Source organism: Marmota flaviventris, chromosome 18 (genome assembly GCF_047511675.1).
Source record: "Marmota flaviventris isolate mMarFla1 chromosome 18, mMarFla1.hap1, whole genome shotgun sequence".
In the NCBI taxonomy this organism is placed as follows: domain Eukaryota; kingdom Metazoa; phylum Chordata; class Mammalia; order Rodentia; family Sciuridae; genus Marmota; species Marmota flaviventris.
This window is the reverse complement of record NC_092515.1, coordinates 5850420-5876151: the sequence shown is the minus strand read 5'-3', so window position 1 is coordinate 5876151 and position 25732 is coordinate 5850420. Positions and strand designations below refer to the sequence as shown.

At 54.3% G+C, this 25732-nt stretch overlaps 2 protein-coding genes across 5 annotated transcripts in view; one reads left to right on the top strand and one right to left on the bottom strand.

Moving 5' to 3' along the window:
* Positions 1-9993, top strand: part of Myh14 (myosin heavy chain 14) — a 72665-nt gene extending 62672 nt beyond the window's left edge. For both annotated transcript variants that reach the window (XM_071604224.1, XM_071604225.1), the window contains exons 38-41: positions 1360-1568; positions 6826-6934; positions 8505-8677; positions 9155-9993. In XM_071604224.1, coding sequence (XP_071460325.1) covers positions 1360-1568; positions 6826-6934; positions 8505-8677; positions 9155-9311 — 648 coding nt within the window. In that variant the 3' untranslated portion in view covers positions 9312-9993. The remainder of the gene's footprint in view (positions 1-1359; positions 1569-6825; positions 6935-8504; positions 8678-9154) is intronic.
* A 1671-nt stretch (positions 9994-11664) lies between these two features.
* Positions 11665-25430, bottom strand: Kcnc3 (potassium voltage-gated channel subfamily C member 3). 3 transcript variants are annotated; one of them, XM_027920297.2, is made up of 5 exons: positions 24543-25430; positions 19316-20423; positions 17841-18032; positions 17467-17593; positions 14125-14782 (listed from the first exon to the last, which is right to left on the bottom strand). In XM_027920297.2, exons 1-4 carry the CDS (start codon positions 25428-25430, stop codon positions 17490-17492), a joined length of 2292 nt encoding a protein of 763 aa, XP_027776098.1. In that variant the 3' UTR covers positions 14125-14782; positions 17467-17489. The 3 variants fall into 3 exon arrangements, with proteins under 3 accessions (XP_027776097.1, XP_027776098.1, XP_071460545.1); XM_071604444.1 differs by lacking the exon at positions 17467-17593 and having other exon boundaries at positions 14125-14628; positions 14723-14782; XM_027920296.2 differs by lacking the exons at positions 14125-14782; positions 17467-17593 and adding an exon at positions 11665-13678.
* Between the last annotated feature and the right edge of the window lie 302 nt (positions 25431-25732).

Genomic DNA, 25732 nt, shown 5'->3' with positions numbered 1-25732 from the left:
TTCTTATACTTCTGGAGGCCAGAAGTCCAAAATCATCAAGGTGTCATCTGGCTTGGTTGGTCCTGTCTCTCCCTGCTTCAGTGACTGCCAGTCACCCTTGGTGTCCCTGGGCCTGCAGGGCACCACTCCAGCCTTCGCCTCTGTCCTCCTGTGGCTTCTGCCCTGTGTCCTCTCTGCCTGCCTGGGCCTCCTCCCTTCTTACAAGGACACCAGGCCTGTGGGATCTAGGGCCAGCCCTACCCCAATATGACCTCATCTGAATTAACTAATTACATCTGCAAAGGCCCTATTTCCAAATGAGGTCACATTCTGAAGTTCTGAGTCGACGTGGCTTTGGCAGGGGCAGATTATCCAACCCTGTAAAGACACCCTTGGCAGATGACAGAGAGCCAGCTCATCACCTTGAAAACTCACAAATAGAATTGAGTTCCTGGACCGACTGCCGTTTGCAGGAAGCAGAGAGGACAGAGAACCATGCTGAGCGTGCGTGTGTGAGCAGAGGGGTGCAGACAGGGTGCAGCTCTACACGTGCAAAGGGGGCAAGGAAGAGACAGCCCTGAGAGTCGGGATGATGAGCTATTTGGCAGGCAAGGTTGTTAATACTAACATCCTAACACCTTTACCTGGAATGGTAAGGTTTTGTTTCTTCACTGGGAGAGTGTTGACAATATATCACACTTTTATTTTGCAATAAAAAAATTGAAGAAATAGAGGAAACTATGCGAATCCCTGGGTGGATGTGTTCAGGTGAGTGGGAGATGAAATGAGCACGAATCAGCCGGCCTGACCTGCTTCCCTTGCCCAGCACGAGGCCTGGCTCAGAGCACCTGCTGAATACATCAGCAGGACTACAGGAGTGTGTTGACACAGCCACGATGGAGTAGCTGCTCTTTTCCGAGGACACGGTCCTCATGTCCTGCGGGTCTCTCCTGTCAGACCTGCTGGGTTGCTCATTACAAATCCAGACCCACTGAGGCAAAATCTCTGGAAGGTGGCACCCTGGAACTTGCATGTTCCTCACAAACTTCCCCAGATGATCCTGCTGCAAACAAAAGTGATAAACCCCTGGAACAGACTCAGTCACAGTCAGAGGTAGAATTCATAGCATTTCAACAAGTTTGTGGTGGTCTCATGGACTTATTAAAACAGCAAAAAAACTACCCAAAAGGTTAAAACCCAGGGTTGGCAGTGCTGTTGGGTGATACAGCAATGGCTAAAAGTACAAGTTAGCGTTTGTGAGTATTTAGAATGTGTGCAGGCTCTGTAATATAAAACTCATCAGTCCTCTTAATTCTTGATTGGTCACCTGTTTGCTTCTGAGGCTCCATCACCATGTCCTGCCCTTACCCACCTCTGCAGGTGGAAACTCTGACCACAGAGCTGTCTGCAGAGCGCAGTTTCTCAGCCAAGGCTGAGAGTGGGCGGCAACAGCTAGAGCGGCAGATCCAGGAGCTACGAGGACGCCTGGGTGAGGAAGATGCTGGGGCCCGGGCCCGCCAGAAGATGGTGATTGCAGCCCTTGAGTCTAAGTTAGCCCAGGCAGAAGAGCAACTGGAGCAGGAAAGCAGGTAGGTGGGAGAGGATGCTTTGGGCTGCAAGTAACTGCTTCCTGCGGAGAGTACAATTTATACAAGAATGTAGCAGTTAGCTATAAATGCATAACAAACCACCCTAAAAACTTAGTGTTTGTGAGTTTGGGGGCTGGCTGGTTCTCTTGAGCTTGACTGAGTGAGCCTCACTTTTGCAGCTTTGCTCAGCTAAGGGTCAAGTAGATGGTTTTTGCTGGTCTTGACTGGGTTCAGTTAATAATAAGCACTTGCCTCTCTGCTCCATATGGCCTCTAATCCTTCAGCAGGCTCGCCCAGGGTGAGTCAAGGTCCCAAGAGTAAAGGAAAGTGTTTTAAGTTTTCTGAAGGCCTACATTTGGAGGCTGTGCTGCATCACTTCTACCATAGTCTATTAACCAAAGCAAGTCATGGGCCAGCTCAAGTTCAAGGGCATGAGAAAACAGATCACCACTTGACAAATGCAGCTCTGGTCATTATTGCCAAGGGTGTGGGTACAGGAAGGGGTAAGAATTAGGGTCATTGTTTCTATAAGTCTACCACAAAAGGAATTTCTTTTTCTCACATGATAAGAGTTGGAGTCAGTCAAAAGAGGGAGAGCTCTGGGTGAGCATCTGAGTAGTCCTTCCCTCATGATCACAAAATTGCTGTGCTTTCACCAAGCACATATCTACATATCCACATTCAGAGTAAGGAAACAGATGCAATATATGGCTGAAAGATTTTCCGTCTTCAGGTTTTGGAATAATTAAGAACAGTCCCGGGCTGGGTTGTGGCTCAGTGGTGAGTGCTCACTTAGCATGCATGAGGCACTAGGTTCGAGCCTCAGCACCACATAAAAATAAAAATATTGTGTCTACCTAAAACTAAAAAACAAATATTTAAAAACAAAAGAGCAGTCCCATGACATTCCCAGGTGAAAACTCTATGCTAATAGGACAACAAAACATTTATTACTAAACTTAATACAAATAGATCTTCCTACTGCTCGATACTATTTGACAACAACAATACTAATAGTTCTCATTTACTGAGGACTCACTATATAGTAGGTATGTGACTACCTGTATGGACATGTGTGACATCATGTAACCCTTGTGAGAAGACCATTATTATCCCTATTTTAATATAAGAAGACTGAAACAGAAATAAGCTATAAATCTAGGATGTCTGACTTACAACTCAGCATCTACCATTGTCTAGAGGGGTGAGTGCTGTCACATAGGAAAAAGTATAGTAGGTTCCCTTTTCATTCACTCACTCTCTTGTTCACTCATTGGTTCAGTCAGGAAGCTGTAGTAACAGTATACTGCATACCCTCCCATGCGTATGGCACTGAGGAAATGGTGAAGCTAAACATCTCCCCACAAAGACATGGTTGGCTGGGATTCCCCACTTGAGATAGGCTCAGGTCTGGGAGTAGGTGTGAGAGGGAAAGGTATGGAGGGCACCAGGGCACGTGGAAGAGGATCATTGGTTTTGGGAATCTGAGATGCAAGAAAGGGATCAAGGAGATGAAATGGAGACAAGGCTTGAACTGCACAGAGCCTTGAATGTCAGGCCAGGGAGCTCTCTTCTGGAGCACAGGGAAGTCATGAGGGTGCCATTAGCCAGAGGAGGAGGAGGACCAGCTCACATATAGAGCTGAGAAGGACTAGAATAGAGAGGCTGGAGCTGGGAGGCCTAGAAGGAGGTTGAATGAGGAGCCAAGAGCCCAGGTAGAAGATGAGGCCTGAGCTGGGACTGGAGTCATGAGGATGCACAGAGGGGGACAAAGAAGAGATTGTGGGGGGAAGATGGGGGGAGCTGAGGACTGGTGGGCTGCAAGGGGGAGGGGAAGAGCAGATAATTGGGGGTTAAGCCTGGTGACTGGGGAGTACTGGGAGCTGGAAGGAAGCTGCTGGATTCACTGTGAGAGGCCTCACAGATAAGAGGAAGGACTCAGCCCTGGAAGCTCACCAGAGGAGGTCCACAGGCTTGCCAGGCACCCAGGGACTCATGGGAATTGTAGTTTAAGGCCCATAGGGAGGCCTTCCAGGGGCTCATGGGTACAGGGACCCAAGCCCCTGTGCTCTCTGCTCCATTATAAAGATGAGGACGCAGATTGAGAGGAGGTGAACCACCAGCTCAAAGTCACCCTGGGAGCTACAAGTGGTCAGACGATTTGTAGTTGAAGGGGTCTCTTCCCTTGCCCCACTTTCCACTTCTCAGTGCCATTCCACTCCCCCCATCAGCTCTGTGCCTGATTCTCAGCCAGGGATGAAAAGGTCCAGTTGTAGCTGTTGAGCACTGCCCATCACTAGGGGCCCATCACGTGGACTTTACCCGGGGTGTAACAGGCCCTGCAGGAGACAGCAGGCAAGCAGGGAATGTAGGTGGGGGAAGTTCAGGAGATGGGAGGAAAAGGATGTGAGGGGAGTTAGGAGATAGAGAAGGTAAGGATGACTCCCAGGCTCTCACCTGCAGCTCCAGGTGGATCATGAAGAACCCAGAGGTGGAATGGGCTTGGGAGAAGGCGCTGAGCTCTATAGGGAACTGAGGGACGTGTGGTCTGATGGAGGCCCAAGCTGGGGGCTGGGCCAGGCTGCAGCTCTGAAAACAGACTTAGCAGACTTCAACCTGCTGACGTGGGAGAGCTGAACTTGTCCAGGGAAGTGTGTGAATGAGAAAGAGAGAAGGCGCTTATGGACAGCCAGAGAGGGAGGCTGAGAAGGAGGACAGGAAATTCCATGCCAGACAGTGAAAGTCCTGAGTGGACAGGGCTTTGAGCTCAGAGAAGAGGGAACAAGACAGAGTTCAGGGGATCGCTGGGACAGGGTCCAGGTACTGAGTGGCCTAAAGATGAATGGGGCAAAGTAAAGAAGAAGGCAAATATTCTGCGTGGTGATGTGGCCTGGAAACTGGTTTCAACCCCTAAAGAAACTCACTGGAGACAGCTCTCCAGAGTGGAGGGATGGGGGTGGGAGGGAGCAGTGGGACTACAGGAAGAGCAAGCTGTAGCATCTGAGGTGGTCAGGAAAGAGGAAGTCCATGCGAGCTGTACCAGAGGCCACAGGATTTTTGTAGGAGCTGGTGTTGGCTAATTGGTTGACAGGGCATTGCCCCTTGAGTGGCCTTGTGCAAGCAGTTTTGAGAAGTCCTGGACAAGCCCTTAGACCACTCTGCCTAAGAATGTCCCATGATGAGTCCTCTTGTGGTCATCTGGGCATCTGTGCATGAGAGCTTCCTGGACTTGCTTTTGTTAGAGTTGTGACACAAGTGACTCCAGTGTTTATGTCACTTTCACACTGGGTGGTCAGTGAGTCAGTCGGTCCTGAGATGGAGGACTTAAGAGAAGAGGATCAGGGGGGAAAGCTGGAAAATGTGAGGGACCTAGTGGAGACTGGAAACTGTGAAAACATGGATTGGATCCTCAGGAGTGACTGGAAGGAAAAAAAAAACTGCTTTTCTCTATACTCCACTCTGCACAAAACACTTCTGGCTCCAAATGTGCAGTGGTTTCTCCCCCACACTCAGTTCTCCTGTGCTTGTTTCTTTGTTGATATTGCTGCCCCTTGCTGTTTTGAGACAAAGTCTCACTATGTTGCTGAGCCTGGCCTGGAACTCAGGATCCTCCTGCCTCAGCCTCCAGAGTAGCTGGGATTACAGGCATGTCCCATTACGCCTGGCTTCATTCTCCAGTCCTCTAGTTCTCTGTGTGTCCTATGATTCAGTTCCCACCTAATCCAAGTTAGCACAAACCCTGCAGCATAAGGCCCAGTCCCAAAGACTGTCCTGCACGTCAGATGCCAATTAAGCAGGAAGCCCCAGCTTACCCTCACTTTCTGTCTGACTTGGCTGGAAATTAAAGGTTCTTACAACAGATCTCAAGAGAAATGCTTTACTTATATTTACCCATTTATACAGTTCAGGAACAGACACAGAGAGGTGCATAGGGCAAGGCATGTGTGAAGGTACAGAACCCCCATGTTTTCTGTGGGTGCACCATCCTCATGTGGCCAGCAACCTGGAAGCTCCTCAAACCCCAACTGAAAGGGTTTCTATAAGGTTTTATTACCTGGGTGCTGCGTTCCTCGTGACTAAAACACTCAGGGTCACTCCAGGGGAACTGGGCTGCATGAAATAACCACACAAGAGACAGAGATACCTTTTTCTTTTGGGTCCTGTGATGGCTCCTCTGACCTTAAGGGTCTGGGGGGGGAGAGAGAGCGAGAGAGAGAGAGAGAGAGAGAGAGAGAGAGAGAGCACTGACCCCTTTTCTTGAGGAGAAGCCATTCAGATGAGGCAAGGGGTCAGGTTTCAGGGGGCTGAATCTAGCTTCCTGATGTCTGCTGTCAGCAGGTCGACTGACATCTAGAAGGCTACACCCAAGGGTAGAGCAAGAGAAGGGGACACACAAAGTGCATTTCCATGGAACATTCTATCCCAAACAGGGCTAAGGGGGTAATATCACAAAGGAAGAGGTGAGTATAGCTCGATCCATGGGGCTGTAGGAAAGTATGCCTATACATGAAGACACATTCTGCTACTTCGAGGATCGGGACAGCCATCTAGGGTCACTATGAATGTGGCCAGATCACTACGAAAGTGACCAACAAAGCCTCTACCAATCACAGGAAGGAAAATGCTGGTCACTTAGCGCAATGGCCCCCCACACCTGGTGTGATTGGTTAAATCATTGGCCATTGGTAATTGGCTTAACTTCCAGCCCCTTTCCCCTCTCTAGGGTGTGAGTGAGGAGTTGAAAGTCTTGACCCTCTAATCGCATGCCCTCCAGGACACCCTGGCCATCAGTCATCTCATTAGCATACAAAAGGACACTTCACTTCAGAGATTCCAAGGGGTTTAACAGCTGAGAGCCAGGGAGCCAGGTGAAGACCAAATATATATGTTTATTATAAATCACAATATCACAGGAGACATTTTTAGGAACAAAAATGGTATCAAAGTAGAAGTCAAGAATATAGGGGCTGGGGTTGTGGCTCAGCGGTAGAGTGCTCACCTACCACCGCATGAGGCACTGGGTTAGATCCTCAGCACCACATAAAAATAAAATAAGGATATTGTTAAAAAAAAAAAAAAAGAATGTAGATGCCCTTGGAGACAGGAGCCCAGTTGCCAGGGTCTGGCTGAATAGACCATGGAAGCCTGCTAGGGGTGAGAAAGAGGGAAGAGGCCAGTCCAAGAACAGGGTAGCAGCCACTAAACTGTTGGCAGTCCCAGGGGAGTCCCCCTGAGCCTCCTCTGCATCTCCCTTTAGAGAGCGCATCCTCTCGGGCAAGCTGGTGCGCAGAGCTGAGAAGCGGCTGAAGGAAGTGGTTATGCAGGTGGAGGAGGAGCGCAGGGTGGCGGACCAGCTCCGGGACCAGGTAAGCAGTTGATGTCATTAGGGAAGAGTGGGCAGTGGGACTGCTGACTTAAAAACAGCATAGACCATCTCAAGAGGCAGTGAGCTCCTCTGCCACACAAGGAAACAACATGCAGATGCTGGACTGTACTGAGTTCTAGTCAGATGCCAACCTGGGGTTTGGAGCATCAACAGAGGGTTTTAACTAGTGATTTGGCTTTTCACAAAAATTCTGGTGTCTGAAAAGGGCCCAGGTAGGAAGCTGAGGCAATCAGGATGAGGAAAGAAATTAAGCCCTAAAAAGAAGCTAGACCAATAATTAAGTAACAATAGATTAAGTGCTTTTTATGTGCCAGGCACTGTGCTAAAGACATAACATGTAGTACATTCATTCTTATCAGAACCCTATAAGATAGGTACTGTTACTTCCCCTATTCAAGTGAAGAAACTGCACATAAATATAAAGTGACTTGCTCAAAATTATTTAGCTAGTCGGAGATGGGATTGGGTTTCTGACACTGACCCAGAATCTGTGCTGTTATTTATTGAGCAGTTATTGTGTCATAAGTAATTGCTTTAAAAAATAACTAGCATTTTCTCACTAACCCTATTTCACGGTAAAGAAACCAAAATGTTAAAAAGAGATATAATTTGCACCCAAATCACAGAGTTCATAGGTGATTGAACCTGGAGCAGACTCCAGGTCTATCTGGCTAGACTTAGTCCCTGTGCCCTTAAAAGCTCAGCTATGCTTTATTTGCTATTCATTCCACAATTATTGAGCACCTGCTACATGGCAAGCACTGGGCTAGGCATTAAGAGATATGGATGTTAATGAGACAGACGGTTCTGTCCCTCATGGAGTTCACATTGTCAGCACAGAGAAGGATGCAGTAAATATATAAATGGGCAAAGGTAATTGCAGATTGTGGCAAGAGATATAAAGAAAAAAAGGGAATGAAGAAAGAGGAAGTCAGAGGAATAGGGAATCCATTTTATCAAGAAGACCTCTCTAAGGAGGTGAAATTTGAATTGAGATGCATAGGATAAGGAAGAGCTAGGAAGAAGGAGTAGGTGCAAAGTCCTTGAAGAGTGGAAATAAGCTTGGTGACTTAAAAGCAAAAAACAAACAAGCATGCTAGAGAGAAAAAAAAGGGGTGAGGTGTTGAGGGATAAGAAATGGACTGTGTGTGTTCCCTCCCTGGAGAAAGAGATGAGAGGGTCTGAGAGGATCTTGATGAAGTCTTTCTGGTCAGTGGGCATATGAAGAGCAGAGAAATAGTCAGGAATGAGAGCCTGCCCACCTGAAATGCTGGGACCTTATGCCAGCAGTACTGGGGAGCCATGGAAAGTTGTGAACAGGGGACAGGGTCAGATCTGGGTGTAGGAAGAGCCCTCTGAGGCCATATGCAGATTGGCTTACAGAGGATCCACTGGAGGCCCACTGGAGACTGGCATGACAAGAGTGAACAGAGAGCAGGGGATGGGACAGAAGGAGTCAGGGAGCAGGTGAGAAGGAGCTGGGAATTAGATGGCTGTGGGAAAGGAGAGTGAGACTCAGAGATAAATCCTGGGCCCCCTACTCTGCCAAGCTGGAGAAAGGGAACCTTCGGGTGAAGCAGCTGAAGCGGCAGCTGGAAGAGGCTGAGGAGGAGGCATCCAGGGCTCAAGCTGGTCGCCGGAGGCTTCAGCGGGAACTGGAGGACGTCACAGAGTCAGCTGAGTCCATGAATCGAGAGGTGACAACGCTGAGGAACCGGCTCAGGTAAGGCCGTCCTAAACATATGCCTGATGTGTTCTAGGGATAGAGAGGCTGGCTCCTTGCCTGCGTGAGAAGAGAACAGGGATGCGGGGAGCGGGAGCTTGGGAACAGGGCTGGGATGGAGGAGCCAGGTCCTCAGTTATTCCCTTTTCTTCCCACCCCCATTGCTCTGGCTCATTTCTGGGCCCTCTCTTTCCTCCTTTGTACCTCTATTTTTCTGTCCATTTTCCACTTCATCTTCCTCTGTCCCCCATCTCCCTCTGTCTTCACCTCCTCTTGTCCCCCCATCTTTCTCTGCCCCTCATTTTGCCATCCCCCATTTCTCAGTCCCCCATCTCTTCATCCTTCTCTCTCCTTTCGGTCTCCTGCCCCTCTCTCCCCATTTCCTTTTCTTTCCCTATCTCTCTCCATATTTCCCCATCTCTCTTCTTTCTGCCCCTCTCTTTTCATCTTTTTGTTGGTTTTCTCTTCTTTCCACAGAAGGGGCCCGCTCACCTTCACCACCCGAACGGTGCGGCAGGTCTTCCGCCTGGAGGAGGGCGTGGCTTCTGACGAGGAGGAAGCCCAGGAGGCGGAGCCCGGCTCTGGACCACCGCCCCCTGAACCTGAGGGCCCTCCACCAGCCCAGCCCCAGTGACCCACCTTGCCAAGGTGCACTGAGGGCAGCAGGCACTTGTCCCATGCACCCCACCCTTTGGCTTCTTGCACTTTGGAAATGATGTTGCCCTTTGACACTTTTTGGCATTTATCAACCACCTCCCCTCCCTGAGACATCCTGTCAACTGGTGGTCCCCCAAGCAAAAAGGAGAGAGACTGGCTAGCCGGCAACCACTGGGGCTCTATTGCTTGAGGGGAAGCTATGGTCCCCTCAGCTCCCCATCCTTTCTTCAGTTGTTAAGGATCCTGAGCCCCTTGCAAAGACAGGACAAGGAGCCCCTCTTATCCTCTCCTGCCCACTCTGTCCTCCTTTCTAATTGGTCTTCTGTAGTCACAGGTTGGAGTTCCCAGAGGGGTCTGGTAGCGTCTCCCTTACTGTTCCAGCTTCCCAGCCCCGGCAGAAATAAACTCCAATCCCTGATTGGACTCTTAGCTGTGACTGTGTGTCCCTCCAGGGAACCTCTGATGGGGTGTGGGGGCTTCTTCAGTTCCCCTGGGTTGGAAGGAGGGGCTCTGCTGGTTTTAATCACAGCTTATTATGTAGTTGAGGAAGCCCAGGCTCTCTGAGGCCTTATTCCTCACTCCAAGCCTCCAGTGAGTGCCAGGGGTGGGCTGTGCCAGACCAACTCTCAAGTCTTTGCAATAAATAAAAATTTTTAAAACGACTGATCATTTGGGGATGGGATTGTGGCTCAGGGGTAGAGCACTCGCCTCACACGTGGAGACCCTGGGTTCGATCCTCTGCACCACATAAAGATAAATAAGTGAAATAAAGGCATTGTGTCCAACTACAACTAAAAAAAATAAAAATAAATCTTTAAAAAATGATTGTTTGAGCTGGGAGATCTGTGCCAAGCACATGATGTTTGTCTCTACCCCTGGCAATCCTTTAGAGAGAGGCATGTCACTGCTTTCCAGTACCTGGAACAGCTCCTGGCACTTAGTAGACAGCAAATACTTGCTTATTGATAAACCACTCCCCTCCCGCCCTTTTAGCATGATGAAAAACAAGCTCAGCTAGACTGAGTTGCTTGCCCAAGGACACAGCTGGTTAGAAGTTGAGTCAGGATTCCAACCTAGGCATAATGCAGAGGGTGGGGCCCTCAGCCCTGAGCTCATGGTGGGTGCTCAGGTCTGCAGCTCCTGGGCGGACTAGGCCCCTCTCCCGAGTGCTGATCCGCATGTTTATCACCAAAGAAACTGAAGAAGGCTCTTGCCCGAATAGGGCGAGAGTCCGCAATCAAGGGGATGTGTGACCCACCAAAGTCACACCTTTGCCATTTTAATACCAACCCACTCCTGAAGTCCCAGTTCCTCTGCGTGCTCCCAACCCCAATCAGGAGAACTTCTCAACAAATTGGAAGCAACTTAAATGAAAAGGAAGTTTTTATTTCGATGGGGAGTGAGAGAGTGGGTGGGAAGGGGGCATGACAGTTTTTCTTTGGGGAGGGTGTGACATGCGGCAGCTTCTGCATTGGGCGGTTCATGCACCCTGGGTGGGCGTGGGGGAGGCTTGGGGGAGGGGCCTTGCCAACCCCTCCCTCCCTGCCCTGCGGGTGGGCTGAGAAGACCCGCCGTTAGCACCAGAATTGGACGATTTGCAGACCTCCCCTCCCCACACTTGACTCCAGACCCCCGCCCCCATCCCTGAGAGCGCCCCTTTGCCACTCCCTCCCCCCCCCTCAGCAACAGGCCAGGCCCGCCCCGCCCACAGTTGAGTGAGAGAAACTTATTGCTGTGTGTGTGTTGGGGAGGGGGAGCCGCTGAGCTCTGGAAAACCCCCAGCCATTCATTCCTCCCCAATCGCCCCGCCCCCTGCCCCGTTTCCGTGCGTTCCCGGAGCGCTGGAGGGGCGTGACATGCGTGTGGGGGGCGCGTCATGCAGCGCATGCGTGTAGTTGCAGGCACCCTGGCGGCCGGGGGAAAGTAGGGAGCTGGACTGTGAACTAGTCCGTTTAGCTCGCTCTCCCTCCCCGAATCCCACACTGTTGACTTGGGAGATGGGGAGGGAGGGGACGAAAGTTACGTTTTGTAGACATTTAAAATGATTGTGGTTATTTTTTAAAAGCTGAACTAAAAAGCTGGGTACTTTTGGCGGATTGGCGAGCTTGGGGAGACTTTGGGAAGAGGTCAGTACCCTTTGGAAAAGACCCTCACCCCTTTCCCCGCCCTGTCCGGCTTCTGTGAGGGTCAGGGAAACTGGGGGTTGTTTAAAGAAGTTGAACCCTTTGGCAATATAATCAGTCCCCACCTCGTACCCTGGTGTCTGAAGCCCCTAGCCCTTTGCCCCGCCCCCACCAGAGCCCTCCCCACCCCTCACCCCTGATTCAGGGTTTAGGGTCCGAGGGAAGGATGAGGGGACTCAAAATGCCCCTTGCATAGGAATCATTGCATCAAGAATCGTGTTCAGTGACCTCCCCACACACACACCATCGGTTGGAAGTGGGGGGTTCTGAGCCCGTGGGAGCAGAGGGAGGTTGCTGATTCACGTGGGCCCCCAGCTGCAAAAGTGGGGGCCGCTAAGGATTCTGGGACCAGTGTGGTCTCTGGGCTTGGGGGAGGTAGCGCATCCTTGAGCCAGGATGGGATATGAGAAATGATTTTCCACCCGCGAGTGTAGCGGGACGAGGAACACTGGGGAAGGGAGGGCTGGAATCCCAGCCAAGTCGGGTATGTCGTTGTCTCCCAAGCTTGATATCAGTGTCCCTCCATTCAAGCACAGCCTCTATGATCACTTATGGACTGCTTTAAATGGAAACATTTTTAACCTGCATAAATGGTGCCCTGGCCAAGTAGCAATACGTGCACTTATGAGCTTAATATGCAAGATGTGCACATTAAAGAATTCTTAACAGGTGTTTGTCCTTGTATTGCCTAATACCTTAACACACCAGCAGGAGCATGAGAACGACACTTTTGAAACACTGGTGGCCATGAAGAGGGTAACTTTGGGGCACCATCTTGGGGAAGGAGCCTCGTGAGGGGCAGGGCTAGGCTTACCTAAGAAAGGGGGTGCTGGGATGGGTCTGGCTCCCTGGATTTAAAGATAGGCTGAGCCTATTTTGGAAGTTTAGCATTAGTGGGACCTAGGGTGGATGAGTCTGATGTTAGGGATATGGGGGTGTATGGGGGGCAGGCCTGAGGACTTGGGGGTGTCTGGGATATGTCAAAGTTGTGGGAAGGATTTGGAGCATCCCAAAGGCTGAAATTGAGCTGAAGAGCTGGGTCAAGTCTTGGAGGTTTAAAAAAGTGCTGGGATGCGGTCCAGGGAATTTGGGGGTGGGCATATTGGGGAGGGGAAGGGAAGCATCTGTGTGCAGAGGCAAGGCCCCTGGGGCGTGTGGGGATTTAGGGGTGTGGGGTGCCAGGGTCCCTCTCAGGAATCCTAGATGCAGGTCTCATGTCCTGGGAACAGAGGGAAAGGGTTGGGGAATTTTATATGCTAGGTCCAAATCATCCCAAGAATTCTAGGATGGCAGGTCTGAGTCCATGCAGCAAGAATAGAGGCGAGCAGATCCCTGGGGGTGGGGTGGGGGATGAGAGGGTGGAATTCACCAGAGGGATCCTCCTAAAGGCTGAGGGAGCAGCTGGCAGCAGCCCACCACTCCTGCCTCATCCTGCCATCTGAGCTCAGCTCTTTGTTGGCCTGGTTAGCAATCTCTCCTTTCCCTGAGCCCTTTCTAGGATTTTGTTTCTCCTTATGCGTGATGGGTTGGTTGCCCTCTTGGGGTGAAGGGTAGGAAGCCAGGACACCCTCCTGTGGCTTAAAGGCCAGCCCTACTCCTGGAGCTCCCAGCCCCCTACTCGCAGCACGCAGCCCCTGGTGGCTTATTGCTGAGGAGTTGGAGCAGGGTCCGGATCTGGGAGGCATGCAGAGTGCATTTGGGGGGAGGTGCCCCAAGATGTAACTGGCATAATTTGGACTTATTTACACAAGTTGATGGGAGGGGGTGTCCTATGGCTCATGGAGACCTGAGAAGGCTTTTTTGGGGGGTTGGGGGAACGGCTACAGCCCCTCCCCCTCCATCCTGGGGCCCAGATTGTGGGTGAGGGGCCTGGGGGTGTCTGCTGGCATCATCATTTCGGTTGCATATTATTAATGACTTTTTGATATTTTTTTTAAAAAAACCTTTCCCCCACCCCCCACCCCCAGCTCCTTTGACCTTCTTCCCGGTCACCCCCGAGTCCCCCCACAGGGGGGAGGGGAGCGCTAAAGGATGGAGGGCAGGGTTGGGGGAGCACGGCGGGTGGCCCGGGGAGAGCCTGGGGGGGTGGCAAGGGGTGCGAGGCGTAGGGACACCCCGCTCAGGCCAGCGATGCTGCTCAGGCTGCGGGATTTCTCGTAACCTGGGTGGGGGGAAGGGCAGAAACACCGGGAGGAAGCATGGAAATGCGAGTGCAGGGAGAGTTCCCAAGACAGGGAGAAAAAGAGAGAAAGGGATGGAGAGGGCAAGAGGTAACCCAGAGAGACAGAGGTGGCCAGAGACAGAGACGGTGAAGAAGACAGAAATAAGAGACAGGAGGACGGGGAGGCAGAGACAGACATGGAGACACAAAAAGAGGGATGGCAAGAGACAGAGATGGACCAAGGAGATGGAGAGAGAAAGAGAGAGAGAAGTGAACAAATCGGAGCGTCAGTCAGCATCCACGAGAAAGGTTCAGACACAGGGAGGGGGAGAGACTCAGGATTAGGAGGCGGTGGCGCCCACCGAGCCTCCCCCCCACCCCACCCCACCCCACCCCACCCCAGCCTTTCCCTGCCCACCCCTCCCTCCCCGTAGACCCCTCATCTCAGGCCAAAAGGTGGGGGGCAGCAAGGCGGGATGGTGGGCGGCAGGGGCGTGGGGAGGGGCCGGTGGAATGCATGTGGGGAGCAGCCAGTGGAGAGGGCTTGGAGGGAAACGGGCTGGGCAGGACAGCAGAGTGGGGTTGGGGGCCATCTAGTGTAGGGAATGGGGACAAGGCGGGCAGGGCTGTGGGGGGCTGAGGAACCAAAGCTGGCAGTGCCCTGGGGGAGTGAGAGAACTCCAAGAGCAGTGGGCGGGGGCAAGGCTCATCCCTGGGGCATCGTTCCAGGGTCCAGGAAGGTCCAGGCAGTGTCAGTGGTGAAAGGATTTGAAGCATCCCAAAGTCTGAAAAAAATGGGCTTCTGCGGGTGAGGGGAGGCGCTAAGGGACAGCTCACGGGACTCAAGATCCAGGAGCAGTGTGTGTGGTTTCTGAAAGCTTGGTCCGTCTTCGGTTCTGCCAGCGTCTGGGGGGAGTTCCATGGCTTTTCTACAGAGCCAGGGGCGCTGTCTGAAGGCGGGAGTCCTGACTGTAGGAGAGGGCCTGGGGGTTTGAAGCCCAGTATCGTGGGGACACCCCCTCCCAGCCATTCCCAATTGCTAACCTGGGGGGAAGGGGCAGGGGGGACCCGAGGGTCTCACGAGGTCTCAGGCGGTGACAAGAGCTGGGGACAGAAATACAGAGAGTCACGGCGGGGGGCGGGAGGATGGTCGGGGAACCCCCCAACACAGCCTCACTGTTGGGGGGACGGAGAAACGCCGGGATCTCTTCCTCCTCTCTGGTGTTTTCCGGGGAAGGGGAGCAGTGAAATGGGGCGGCCAGAGACTTCAAATGTGGAAGGAGCTTCCGGGGTGGCTGGGGGAGGGGCATGGGAGCCAAGGCTGGGTGGGCAGGGAGAAGGGGGGGCAAGGGTCAGGTGCAATCAGTGGTTGGTCAGGGTGGAGGGCAGACAAGAAAGGAGGGTTTGGGGGAAAGGAGGGAAAGAGGACAACTGGGGTGGGGAGGGGTCTCGGTAGAAGGGAGAGTCCTGGGAAAAGAAATTGGGGTGGGCATTGGTAGGGAAGGATCCCGGACGTGGGTGGAAGACTCAGCCAGCCCCATCAGCTCCAGCCATCATTTGAGTTCAATGAATGGATTTTGGCATCGTAGGCAGAGAAGCAGGGACCTCCCCATCCCTCACCCATATCCCCCCCCCTCCTCTGGCTCCCTCCCCCCTCCAATTCACCAGGGCCCCTCAGATGTGGGGGGGAGAACAAAGGGTGGAAGGGCTGGGTGCAAGCAGGGGGAGGGGCAAGATGAGATAAGGGAGGGGAGTGGGAGAGAGTAATGAGATGAGAATGGAGGATGGTGAGGGTTGCAAAAAGGAGAGGCAGAGGGATGGAACCAAGGAGCAGGCAGTCCTTCCTGGACTAGGAACTGGAAGCCTGGGTCCTCCCCGTGTGCTCTATGGCCTGGGGTTGGTCAAACCCTTCCTGAACTTCTGTGGTACGTTGGTTTTAGACAAGCTATCCCTGGGGACTCCTCAAGTTCCCCGGTGGCATCTCCTTAGACTGCAGCAGAGTTTCTTTTTTCTTTTTTTTGGTATGAGGGATTGAACCCAGGAGTACTCGACCACTGAGCCACATCCCCAGCCCTTTTTATTTTTTATTTTGAGGCAGGGCCTCCCTAAGTTGCTTAGGGCTTTGCTAAATTGCTAAGGCTGGTCTTTAGCTTATGATTCTCCTACCTCAGCCTCCTAAACTGCTGGGATTACAAGCATGCACCAGCACACCTGGCTCCTGTGGTGCTCCCCAGACCCCACTCTGCACTCCCCCCACCCTGGTCAGCTCAGCTCCAGCCCTGCTGCCCTCCTGGTCATTTCTTTGACAGATGGCCTCAGCACCTGAGGGCCTTGACACTTGCTGTTCCTTCTGCCTGGCTGGCTCTTTCCACCCTTCAGGTTTTATGTCATCTCTCATAAAAGGCTTCCACAGATCCCCCTTATTTGAAGTGACCCGAAAAAAATCTTTTTCTTTTCTTATTTTCTGCTTCCTCCAACCAGGGTTTGGCAAACTGTTTCTATAAAGGGCCAGAGAGTGAGCCTTTTTGGTCTGGGGGCTGTGTGGCCTCCACTCTGCCTTTGTAGTCAAACAGTAGACGCATCCCAATAAAGTTCTGTTACAAAAAGAGCTGGCTGGATGCGTTGGCCCCTGGGCCTCAGCTTGCCAACCTTTGCTCTGGACTGGGAACCATGATGGCAGATTCTCCAATACCTGGCACTATGCCCTTAAGAATTCATTGCTGAAGGAGCGAATGATTGGATATGTGAAAGGAGCCAGGGGCTGGCAGGCTCTGCAGGATGACAGAACATGTTCACTTCCCAGCCTGTGCTAAGCGCTGGATGCTTCATCCATGAACACCTCTGCACACTCTCATTCCCTGTCCCTCTTGGTCCCTGACCCCTGTCTGCCTCATCTCTTCCTCTCTATTCCCACAGCTCCATTCAGGCCTCATCCTCTCCCCTGGACCCTCACCGGTCTCCTGACTTCATCTCTCCTTCCAGCTATTTCCCACAAGGCCCCCTTGAGCTGCCCCTGTCCTGCCCAAACTCACCTGCCAGCCTGGGCTCCTGGACAAGGTTCCCAGCCCCCAGCCTGGCCCAGCTTTCCTGTCTCATCTAGCTGCGGCTTTCCCTTCTTGTGCGACCTGGTCTCCCAGGCTTTGCCTGTGTGGCTCCTCTAGTCATTAGCAGATAGAATTAGGTCTCTGGCTCTCAGCCAGAGCTCTGGCCCACTGCAGACCTCTGATCCTAAATCCCATTCCTGGGAGTTTTGCTTGTACCCCTTCTTGCCCTCCCTGTGCCTCCTCCATCTGAGCCTAGATCACCTCTGCCAGGAGCCTCCTAGGTTAGTGCCTGTTCCCCACCTCCCTGAGCTCCTGGGACGTGGGTTTGCTCAGGGGAATCCCTATGCCCAGCTAGTGCTGGATGCTGATGGGGACACCAGATTAAATGCTGGCTCACCCCTGAGGGCTTGAGCCATTCTACATCTGGGTGTCCCAGGTGTGCATCCAGGTTTCCTGATTGAATAAAAAAAATCCAGGGGGGAGATGTGAATGGGGTGATGAGTCAGTCATGGGGCAGGGTGTGGGGGTCAGGCACCAGGTGTGGGAGGGAGGGTAAGGGTTAGTTCTCAGGGGTTAATGAGGGGCAGGGCAAGTCCTGGGGTAGGTGGGTGAGGGTCCGTGTCAGGAGCTGGATGCAGCTGTCCACGGTGAGGGGTGGGAGTCTCGGTCAGTGGGGGCTGCATGTTCTCAGAGGGGTTAGTCAGGAGGGAGGGGGAGTCAGGAGGGACCAAGGGGGCTACTTACCCCGGGGGGAGGGGGTTCGTCCACTAGGGGGATATCCAGGCCGCAGCGTTGGCGTTGAGGTCGGGCAAGAAGCTTGGGGGGCCTGGCTTACGCCAGTCTGGGGGGGGCAGTGGGGGAGCACCAGTGGCTGGGGGTGGGGGAAGAGGCCAGAGGGTCCAGGGTTGGTTGGGGAGAAATGGAGATGGAATAAAGACAGGCGAAGGGTCAGTGGTGAGGAAATTTAGGGCAGGGAGGGAGAGGAGATCTGGGAGGGAGGCCGTTAGGGACTAAGGGAGTGAGGGAGGGAATCCAGTGCCTCCACCCCCACCGCTCGCCCCTCCCCCCTGGACAGGGGAGAGAGGGAGGGTCCCAGGGGCCCACGGAGGGCACCTCACCTTTTCGAATGGAGCCATCAGGGGAGGGGGCATAGTCGGTAAGGAGGAAGCAGGCTCGGTCGCGGCTGTAACGGCCCCGGCTTCCAGGTGTGATGGGGCTCTTGTCCTCCGGGGACATGGCAGGCTGGTCAATGGCGGGGCAGTCCTCGTGGGCCAGTGCTGCTGCAGCTGGATCCCCATTGGGGCGGGGGTCTGCATCCAAGGAAGTCAGAAGGAGACAAGAGAGTGAGGTGCTGGGGAGCTGGAGGAGGCTTGTGGGTGCTAGAGGGTATTGGGAAGGGAGATGACAACGGGGCATGTTGGGGACAAGGTATTAAGGGCAACCGGAATGGTCAGGGTAGACAGGGTGTTGGCAGAAGCTGGGCCAGGTATAGGGTGCTGGGTGTTGGGAGGTAGTGTGGGAAGCAGGCTGGGTGCTGAGAAGGACCAAGGCAGAGCCCTGAGTTGGTAGGGCAGGGCCGCGCTGGGTGGGGTACTGGGGCTTGGAGGGGATGGCTGCGGAGGAAGTAGTGGGTCAGGAAGTGACTGTTTAGGGACAAGTGTTGGGAGCTGGAAAGGGCACCATGGGGAAGGGCTGGGGAGGTGATAGATGAGGGAGGGGGAGGTGGGGGTCCCCTAGGCTCTGACTCCAGCTATTTTTAATTGGTGTGAAACTGGGTCAGTGGCTGAGGGAGTAAGATGGGGACTGGGCGGCCCAGCTCCCTTTCTTGGCCTACTTAAGACCTGGGGGGTGGGGCCCACCTCTTCCTCCTCCCTGACACCCAAATCTCTGCCTCTAAGGCACGGACTCCCCTGGGACACAGGACACACGCACACAGTCAACTTTCTTGTCCCTCACCTCATCTCCCCTCATAGCGACATCTGTCTGGGCTCTCTCCAGTCCCCTCGCATGCTGTCCTCTGCAGAGCCCACCTGGTCCTGGTGTCCAAGTCACCTTTCTGTCCTATGACCATATTGTCCACGAGGCCTCTGACTCTTAGTTTTCAGACCTGTCTCCCTCTCCAGCCTCACTGTTACTAGATCCTGGACTCCTGCCCACTGCCCCTCAGCTGTCCCCCACTACTCACTCAAGTCTCGGCTTTCTTTAAGTGACATTCTGACCCCTGCCTCAGACTCCACTATGTCACCTCTGGCCTTGGGGCCTCAGGACAGTCTCTGAATAGCTCAGATGCTACAGCTGTCTTCTGCCTGCCTCTGTCCTGCTGGGACTCCTGTGAGACCCTGTGTCTCCCCTGGAGCCCCTCCTGGGTCCCTCTCACCAAATGCCAATCACTCCTATTTCCACAGCCTCTGCCCTGCTGGCCTCTTGGAATAGTCTTGTCTCTCCCCATAATTCTCTTTCACCAGATCCACGTCTCCGTTGCAGTGTGCGCCTCCTCTCTGGCCTTTCCTCTCCCCTCTCTGGTGCCCACCACCCTGGTCTCTCTGAAACTCAGCAGCCACTCCTCCCAGCGACCCCCAGGTCCCAGCCTCACCTGCCCTGTTGATTTCAACCACCTCCTCCTGAGCCAGCGGGCAGGGCTCCCCAGGGGCCGGCAAAGGAGGCAGCCCCATAATCCCCAGCCCCCCTGCACCCCCCCTGAGCAGCCCAGGGTGTGTGTGTGGCCCTGAAGGGTAGGCCCCAGCCACAGTCATGCCCACGGAAGGTGGAGTGATGGGTGGTGGGGGGCTGATGCCACCACTTCCATGGTGAGGGTGGGGTGGAGGTGGTGGGGGTGGGTCAGGCTTGCAGTAGTTAGGAGAGCCAGGCTGCGGGGGTCGGGGGATATGTTTGTTCTTCTTCTTGGGTAGCTTCTGTTTGGCCATAGCCAGTGAATAGTACATGCCAAAGTTGTTGACAATGACGGGCACGGGCATGGCGATGGTCAGCACGCCCGCCAGGGCACAGAGCGCCCCAACCAGCATCCCCGACCACGTCTTAGGGTACATGTCTCCATAGCCCAGGGTGGTCATGGTGACCACGGCCCACCAGAAACCAATGGGGATGTTCTTAAAGTAGGTGTGGTTGGAGCCCAGGATGTCATCCGGATCAGCGCCAATGCGCTCTGCGTAGTAAATCATGGTGGCAAAGATGAGCACCCCCAGAGCCAGGAAGATGATGAGCAGCAGGAACTCGTTGGTGCTGGCACGGAGCGTGTGGCCCAGCACACGCAGCCCCACAAAATGTCGGGTCAGCTTGAAGATACGCAGGATGCGGACAAAGCGGACAACGCGCAGGAAGCCCAGTACATCCTTGGCGGCCTTGGAGCTCAGGCCCGAGAGGCCCACCTCCAAGTAGAAGGGCAGGATGGCTACACAGTCAATGATGTTGAGGCTGCTTTTGAGGAACTCCACCTTGTCCGGGCAGAAGGTGATGCGCATGAGGAACTCGAAGGTGAACCACACCACGCACACCCCCTCCACGTAGGTCAGGAAGGGCTCCGTCTCCACCTCCACATTGGTGATGTTCTCTGGTGGAGCCCCCGGGATTGGGGAGGCCTGTGTCACCGTCTTGTTGCTGATGTGGATGAAGCCCTCATGGGTCTCCAGGCAGAAGGTGGTGATGGAGATAAGGATGAAGAAGAGTGAGGCAAAGGCCACATACTGCAGGCAAGATGAGAGAGAAAAGCGGTGACCCACCAGAAGAAAGACCCTTCCAGTGCCCCTTTCCCTAGCTTCCTGGGGCCCAAACTCTGGGGGAACCATGGTACCCCAACCCTGTGGCTCCAACACTTCTAGCATCCTATTCTCTCCTCCAAAACCAGTGAAAGGGTAGAAACAGAGGCTGCAAGACAGGAGCTGGCCCCATCATATGCAGTAGGAAGCCTTCCCTGGAACCTGCGTTCCTAGCCCCTCCTGTCTCCTAGACCACTGCCCCTGCCCTCCTGGTCCCTGGACTCCATCTCAGGGCCCCCTGGAAAGGTCCAAGTGTTGTGCTGAAGGATGGGGGTGAGGGGGACTAAGATCACACACCCTCAGTGTCTTAGAAGCTTTGGGACTCAGCTTGGAGCTGAGGGAAGGGGAAGAATGGAGAGTCAGAACCATGGGGCAGTAAAACCAAGAAAACCTGGGTTTGATTTGAGCTTTTAACCTACCAAACTTGGACAAGGAGATTTTATTCATGTGGGATTATTGTATGGATTAATTTATATGAGTGTATAAAGGGCTTGGCTCCAAAAAACATTTTTGGTCCAGTGCCGGGAACACAATAAGAAGATCTGAACCTTTACTGGGATATAGGACATCAGTTAGTGGAGGGCAAGTCTGAGTCAGAGACAGGTCAGGGTTAAGAATCTCAGTGCCGTACCGGAGTTGTGGCTCAGAGGTAGAGTGCTCACCCAGCATGCGTGAGGCACTGGGTTTGATCCTCAGCACGAAATAAAAATAAAATAAAGGTATTGCGCGGCTGAGGTTGTGGCTCAGCGGTAGAGCACTTGCCTCACACATGTGAGACTCTGGGTTTGATCCTCAGCACCACATAAAAATAAATAAGTGAAATAAAGGTATTGTATCCACCTACAACTAAAAAATAGACCTAAAGAAGAAAAAAAAAAAAATCTCAGTGCCAATGTCCAGGCCCCAGAAAGGGGAGATAGAGGACCTCACAAAGGAACAGGCAGAGGTAGAACCAAAAAGTGGAGGTAGGAGATCAGAGCCCTGAAGGAGGTGTTGAAGGGTTAAGCTACAAAAAAGGAAGAGGATAAAGAAGTAGAGAGAGGAGTGGCTTAAGGCTCTGGATAAGGAGTCAGGGGCCTAGACATTTGGGGAGAGGACAGGGCAAGGATCAAAGGTGCGAGTAGGCTGTTTCAAGTTGATGGAGAACCATAGTCCTGCTACATAATGGTGGGGGAGGGGTTGACAAAAGCCTTGAAGAGGGGACAGAGTCAAGGTTTGGGAGAAGGCAGCCCAGGGGTCACACCTCTAGGAATGGCAGTGGGCTTTATCAGCTATGTAGAGGGGAGGGGTTAAGAGTTCATGCATTGGGAAAGGAAGACAATGGGTGCTGAGGTGAAGAGGGGCCTTTAATCAGATGGGTAGTGAAGGCACAGAGGATGGAGGGGCGGATCGACTTTTAATCCTAAATGCACACTAGAAAGCAAGGACAGTGTCCAGCAACAGAGGACTCTAGACCCTGGGGTAGGCCAGGGGGTTAATGCAGGCCCTGTTTCTCCGCAGTGGTTTACGAGGCCAGAACACTCTGCAGAGCGCATGCCCACTGCTTCCCCGCCCCCCTTCGTGCCGGGTGAGTGGCACAGGCTGCGGCACTGCAGTGGGGGCGGGCCAGCAGGGCCGGGAGGCGGGGCGCAGAGCGGCCAGAACCATGGACAGCTCCCCCGCCGCAGTGCGCAGCCGCAGTGGCGGGTGCCTCCTTAACCCTTTCCAGGCTGGAGCCCAGCAGGCAGCGCAGCCGCAGTGCTGCTTTACGGCAAGAGGCCCCCTGCCAAGCCTTTGGTTAACTCCTTCCCTCCCAGGGCAAAGGGGAAGGTGGGCACCCGCCGCAGTTCACAGCTACAGGGATGGACAGCGTCGGGTTGATTTAACCCCTTGCTCCGGGCTGGCTCAAAAGCAGAAGGGATAGAAGGACAAAAAGTCCCTGTAAAAGGAAAGGAGAGATTACGAAGGGAGAAGGGAGGTAGGACCGGACCCTCCACTTTGCATTGACCAGCGCTCCCAACTCTAAAAGCAATCTTATTAAGAGGCTGGAAAGTGCTTGGCACACCGCGGACACTCAGAAAAACATGTGTGCCAAATGAATAACCTCCGTAGCTATCCCGGACCCCTAACCTGACCATTATGGAAGGACTTCACATTCGCCTTCCCCTTCACCTCAGCACCTTTCAATGGGGTCACAAGAGGGAAGGGCGCCCCAGGCCATGGGGGGAGGGGCCGCTAGGAAGCCTGCGGGGGCATCTGGGGCCGTGTCCCTTCGGCACCTCTACTTCTCACCTCCCCCAACTCAACCCCAAATCTTGCCAACTCAGCGCTTCCCAGGGACCAAACTTTATGCGGTGCCTCCGGGGGCACCCCTCCCCCTACTCCCTCCCCCGGCGCGAATGCGGCACTGCGGCTCCTTGTCCTTCCTGGCCCAGGACGTGGCACCGTGGGGGGAGGGGCCGGATTGACTCCTCTGGGTGTTTATGCCCCTCAGGAGGCTCAAAGGGGACACTGGGATTGCTCCTTTTCCCCTCTTTCCAATCCCCCCATTTTGAACTGCCCCCTTTCTTTCCACTCATTCCCTCTCTGGGGTCCCTGGGACCGGGAGGAAGTTAGGAGGAGGAAGAGGTTCAGAGGAGAACCAAGTGGAGAACCATTTAGCCTGGGAAGTTCCAGATGCTTAAGAAAGTTTTTTTGGGAGAGATGGAGAGATCGATGGGGGAACTACGGACTTTTGAGGGAGACAAAGTTGGAAGAAAGAAAAGGTTAGGGTGTGGGGTCTTTGGGTCACTTTGGTGAATGGAAATAAGTTGAGGGGCCCAGTTCTGGGCTTTGGGGTGAGGAAACTTGAGAAAGGGGCAGAAAGCAAGGCTAGGGGAAGGGAAACCCAGCAGGTAGAAATATCCTAGACAGGACAGAAAGAATTTAGTCTATTCTGAGAAGTTTCTGGGCTTATGACTTGAGATAAAGTTCTGCAGCAGGAGGGAAGTCACTTCGCAGACCAGGAAAGGAGCTAGGAGCTTTTGGAAGCAGCAGTTCTTAGAGGCAATGAGGTATGCAGTTGAAGGAATGGAAGGGAGAGGTGGAGGCATCTGTGGTGAGGAAGAGCAATTCAGGAGAACATGCGGGGTTCTGGAGAGGAAAGGCATAGTATAGGGGCTTGTGGCTCTTCTGGAAACATGAGGAGGCTTGTGGAGGAAAGTCTGGGGCTCTACGAGGAAAGTCCTTAGGATGGGAGTTGGTGTACAGGATGCAAGAAGGGACATGAACAGAGGGGGCAGAGGGAAGTTCCAGGAGGGAAGGTGCCCCACCACTCTGTTGTAAAGGGTAGAAGTGTCCCGACTAGGAAAGTGCTTTGAAGGTTCAGAGAGATCCAGGAAGCTCTGAGGTGCAGGTGGGGTTTGGGAGTGTCAAAATAACCAGGAGACCAAAACTTGGAGCTCTAGAGGTCTTCTGGGATACAGGCTCAGGGAGAATGGGGGAGGAGTTCGGAGAACTGAAAGAGTGAAAGTTGAAGAAAAGACTTCAGAGGTTCTGGAGGGGGTGAGGAATGTGGGACAGTGTTAACAGGGTCTTGATACCTTGAGGGGTGGGAAGGAATGTCTTTTGAGGGACTGGGGTTGGTCTGAAAAACTGAGGACTGAGGGAAGTGGGGGGGGGGGTGTGACCAAGGGTGGTGACAAAAAGTTTAGAGGGAATGGAGAGCCTCTGAGGATTGAGGAAGGTCTTCAGAAGGTCTTGGAGGGGCCCAAGAAAGGCAAGGCAAGTGTGATTCACAGGAACCTGGAAGATTCACAGGAGGAAGGGAGTTTCTAAGGATCTAAGGTGGCCTGGGGCTGCAGGGTGGGCATGGAGAGAGGTCTGGGAGATTCTAAAGGTTGGAGAGGCATCATTTGAGGACTTAGGAGATGGCCAGGAGAGGGAGGTGTGTTTGGAAGACTCTGGTTTGGGGGAAGAGGCTTCTAAGAATCTGGGAGCAGAGAGAGTCTAGAACAGGTTGGGATGGGGCACCCCTGAAGGTCTAGAGGAAGGGTCTGGGGTATTTGGGAGCTCCAAGAGCGCGCTCACCCTGGCGGCCCGCGATGAGTAGGGGTCCTCGAAGAGTGCCCACACTCTCGGCTGCCAGCGGCGCCACCACGTGCCTCCCGCGCCGCCCGCTCCCCCTGGAGGCCCCCCGGCGCCGCCGCCCGCGTCTTGGAAGCAGAGGCGCTTGAGCTCGCCGCCAGCGCCGTCCAGGCCGCCGCCGCCCGCGCCCGCCTCGTCGTCCAGGCCTGCGTCGTGGGCTCCTGCGGCATTGGCGGCGTTGGAGGCACCCGAGGAGTCGGGAGCCTCGAAGGAGTCGAGCGCCTCCTCAGCATCGCGATGCTGTCGGTACGTCATCCAGCAGCAGGCCTCTACGTCGGTCTCGTCGATGCCCCAGAAGCCCAGCTCCTCTTCGAAGAGCGGCCCGCACACGTCGGCCGGGCAGTGCAGCTTGCCGGTGCGGTAGTAGTTGAGCACATAGGCGAAGACGCCCGGGTGTCGGTCGAAGAAGAACTCGTCTGCACCCGGATCGTAGTCGAAGCGCGCAGCTGCCTCGGGCTCCGTCAGGCCGGCTAGCCGCGTCCCTGGCAGGGTGCGCAGCGTCGAACGGTACGTCTCATGGCGCACGCCGCCCACGTTGATCACGATCTTGCCGCTGTCGCCACCGCCGCCGCCGTGCCGCCCCATGGCCGCCGCCGGCAGCCCGGGGCATGGCTCGGCGCGCCGGCCCCCGGGCCCGCGGGGTGCCGGGGGGCCCGCCGAGGACGCGGCGGGGCCGGGCTGCGCTGGCTGCTGCTGCTGCTGCAGCGGCGGCGGTGGCAGCGGCGGGGACAGCGGCGGTGGGGACTCGGGCAGCTGCGGCTCTGGTGCCGGCTGCTGCTTGCTGGCCCCCTGGCGCCGGCGGAACGACGAGACGCAGACTGAGCTAAGCATTGGACGGGGGGCGGGGCGGGAGAGGCAGGGCCAAGAGGGGCGGGGCTCAGGGAAGACACAGACGTGATTGGGTGGGAGGAGAAGATGGACAGAGGAGGCGGGCCCGAAAGGGGCAAAGGCCGACGTGATTGGATGGGAGGAGACGATAGAATGGAGGGACAGAGCCTTAGCGGGGGAGGATCCGAACTGATTGGCCTGAGGGAGTTGGGTGGGGCTAGGAGAGGAGAGGGGCTGATACTCTACCACTGCCTAGCTGGGTGAGGCGGAGCCACAAATGAGGCTCATCGGTTGGATCTTTGGGA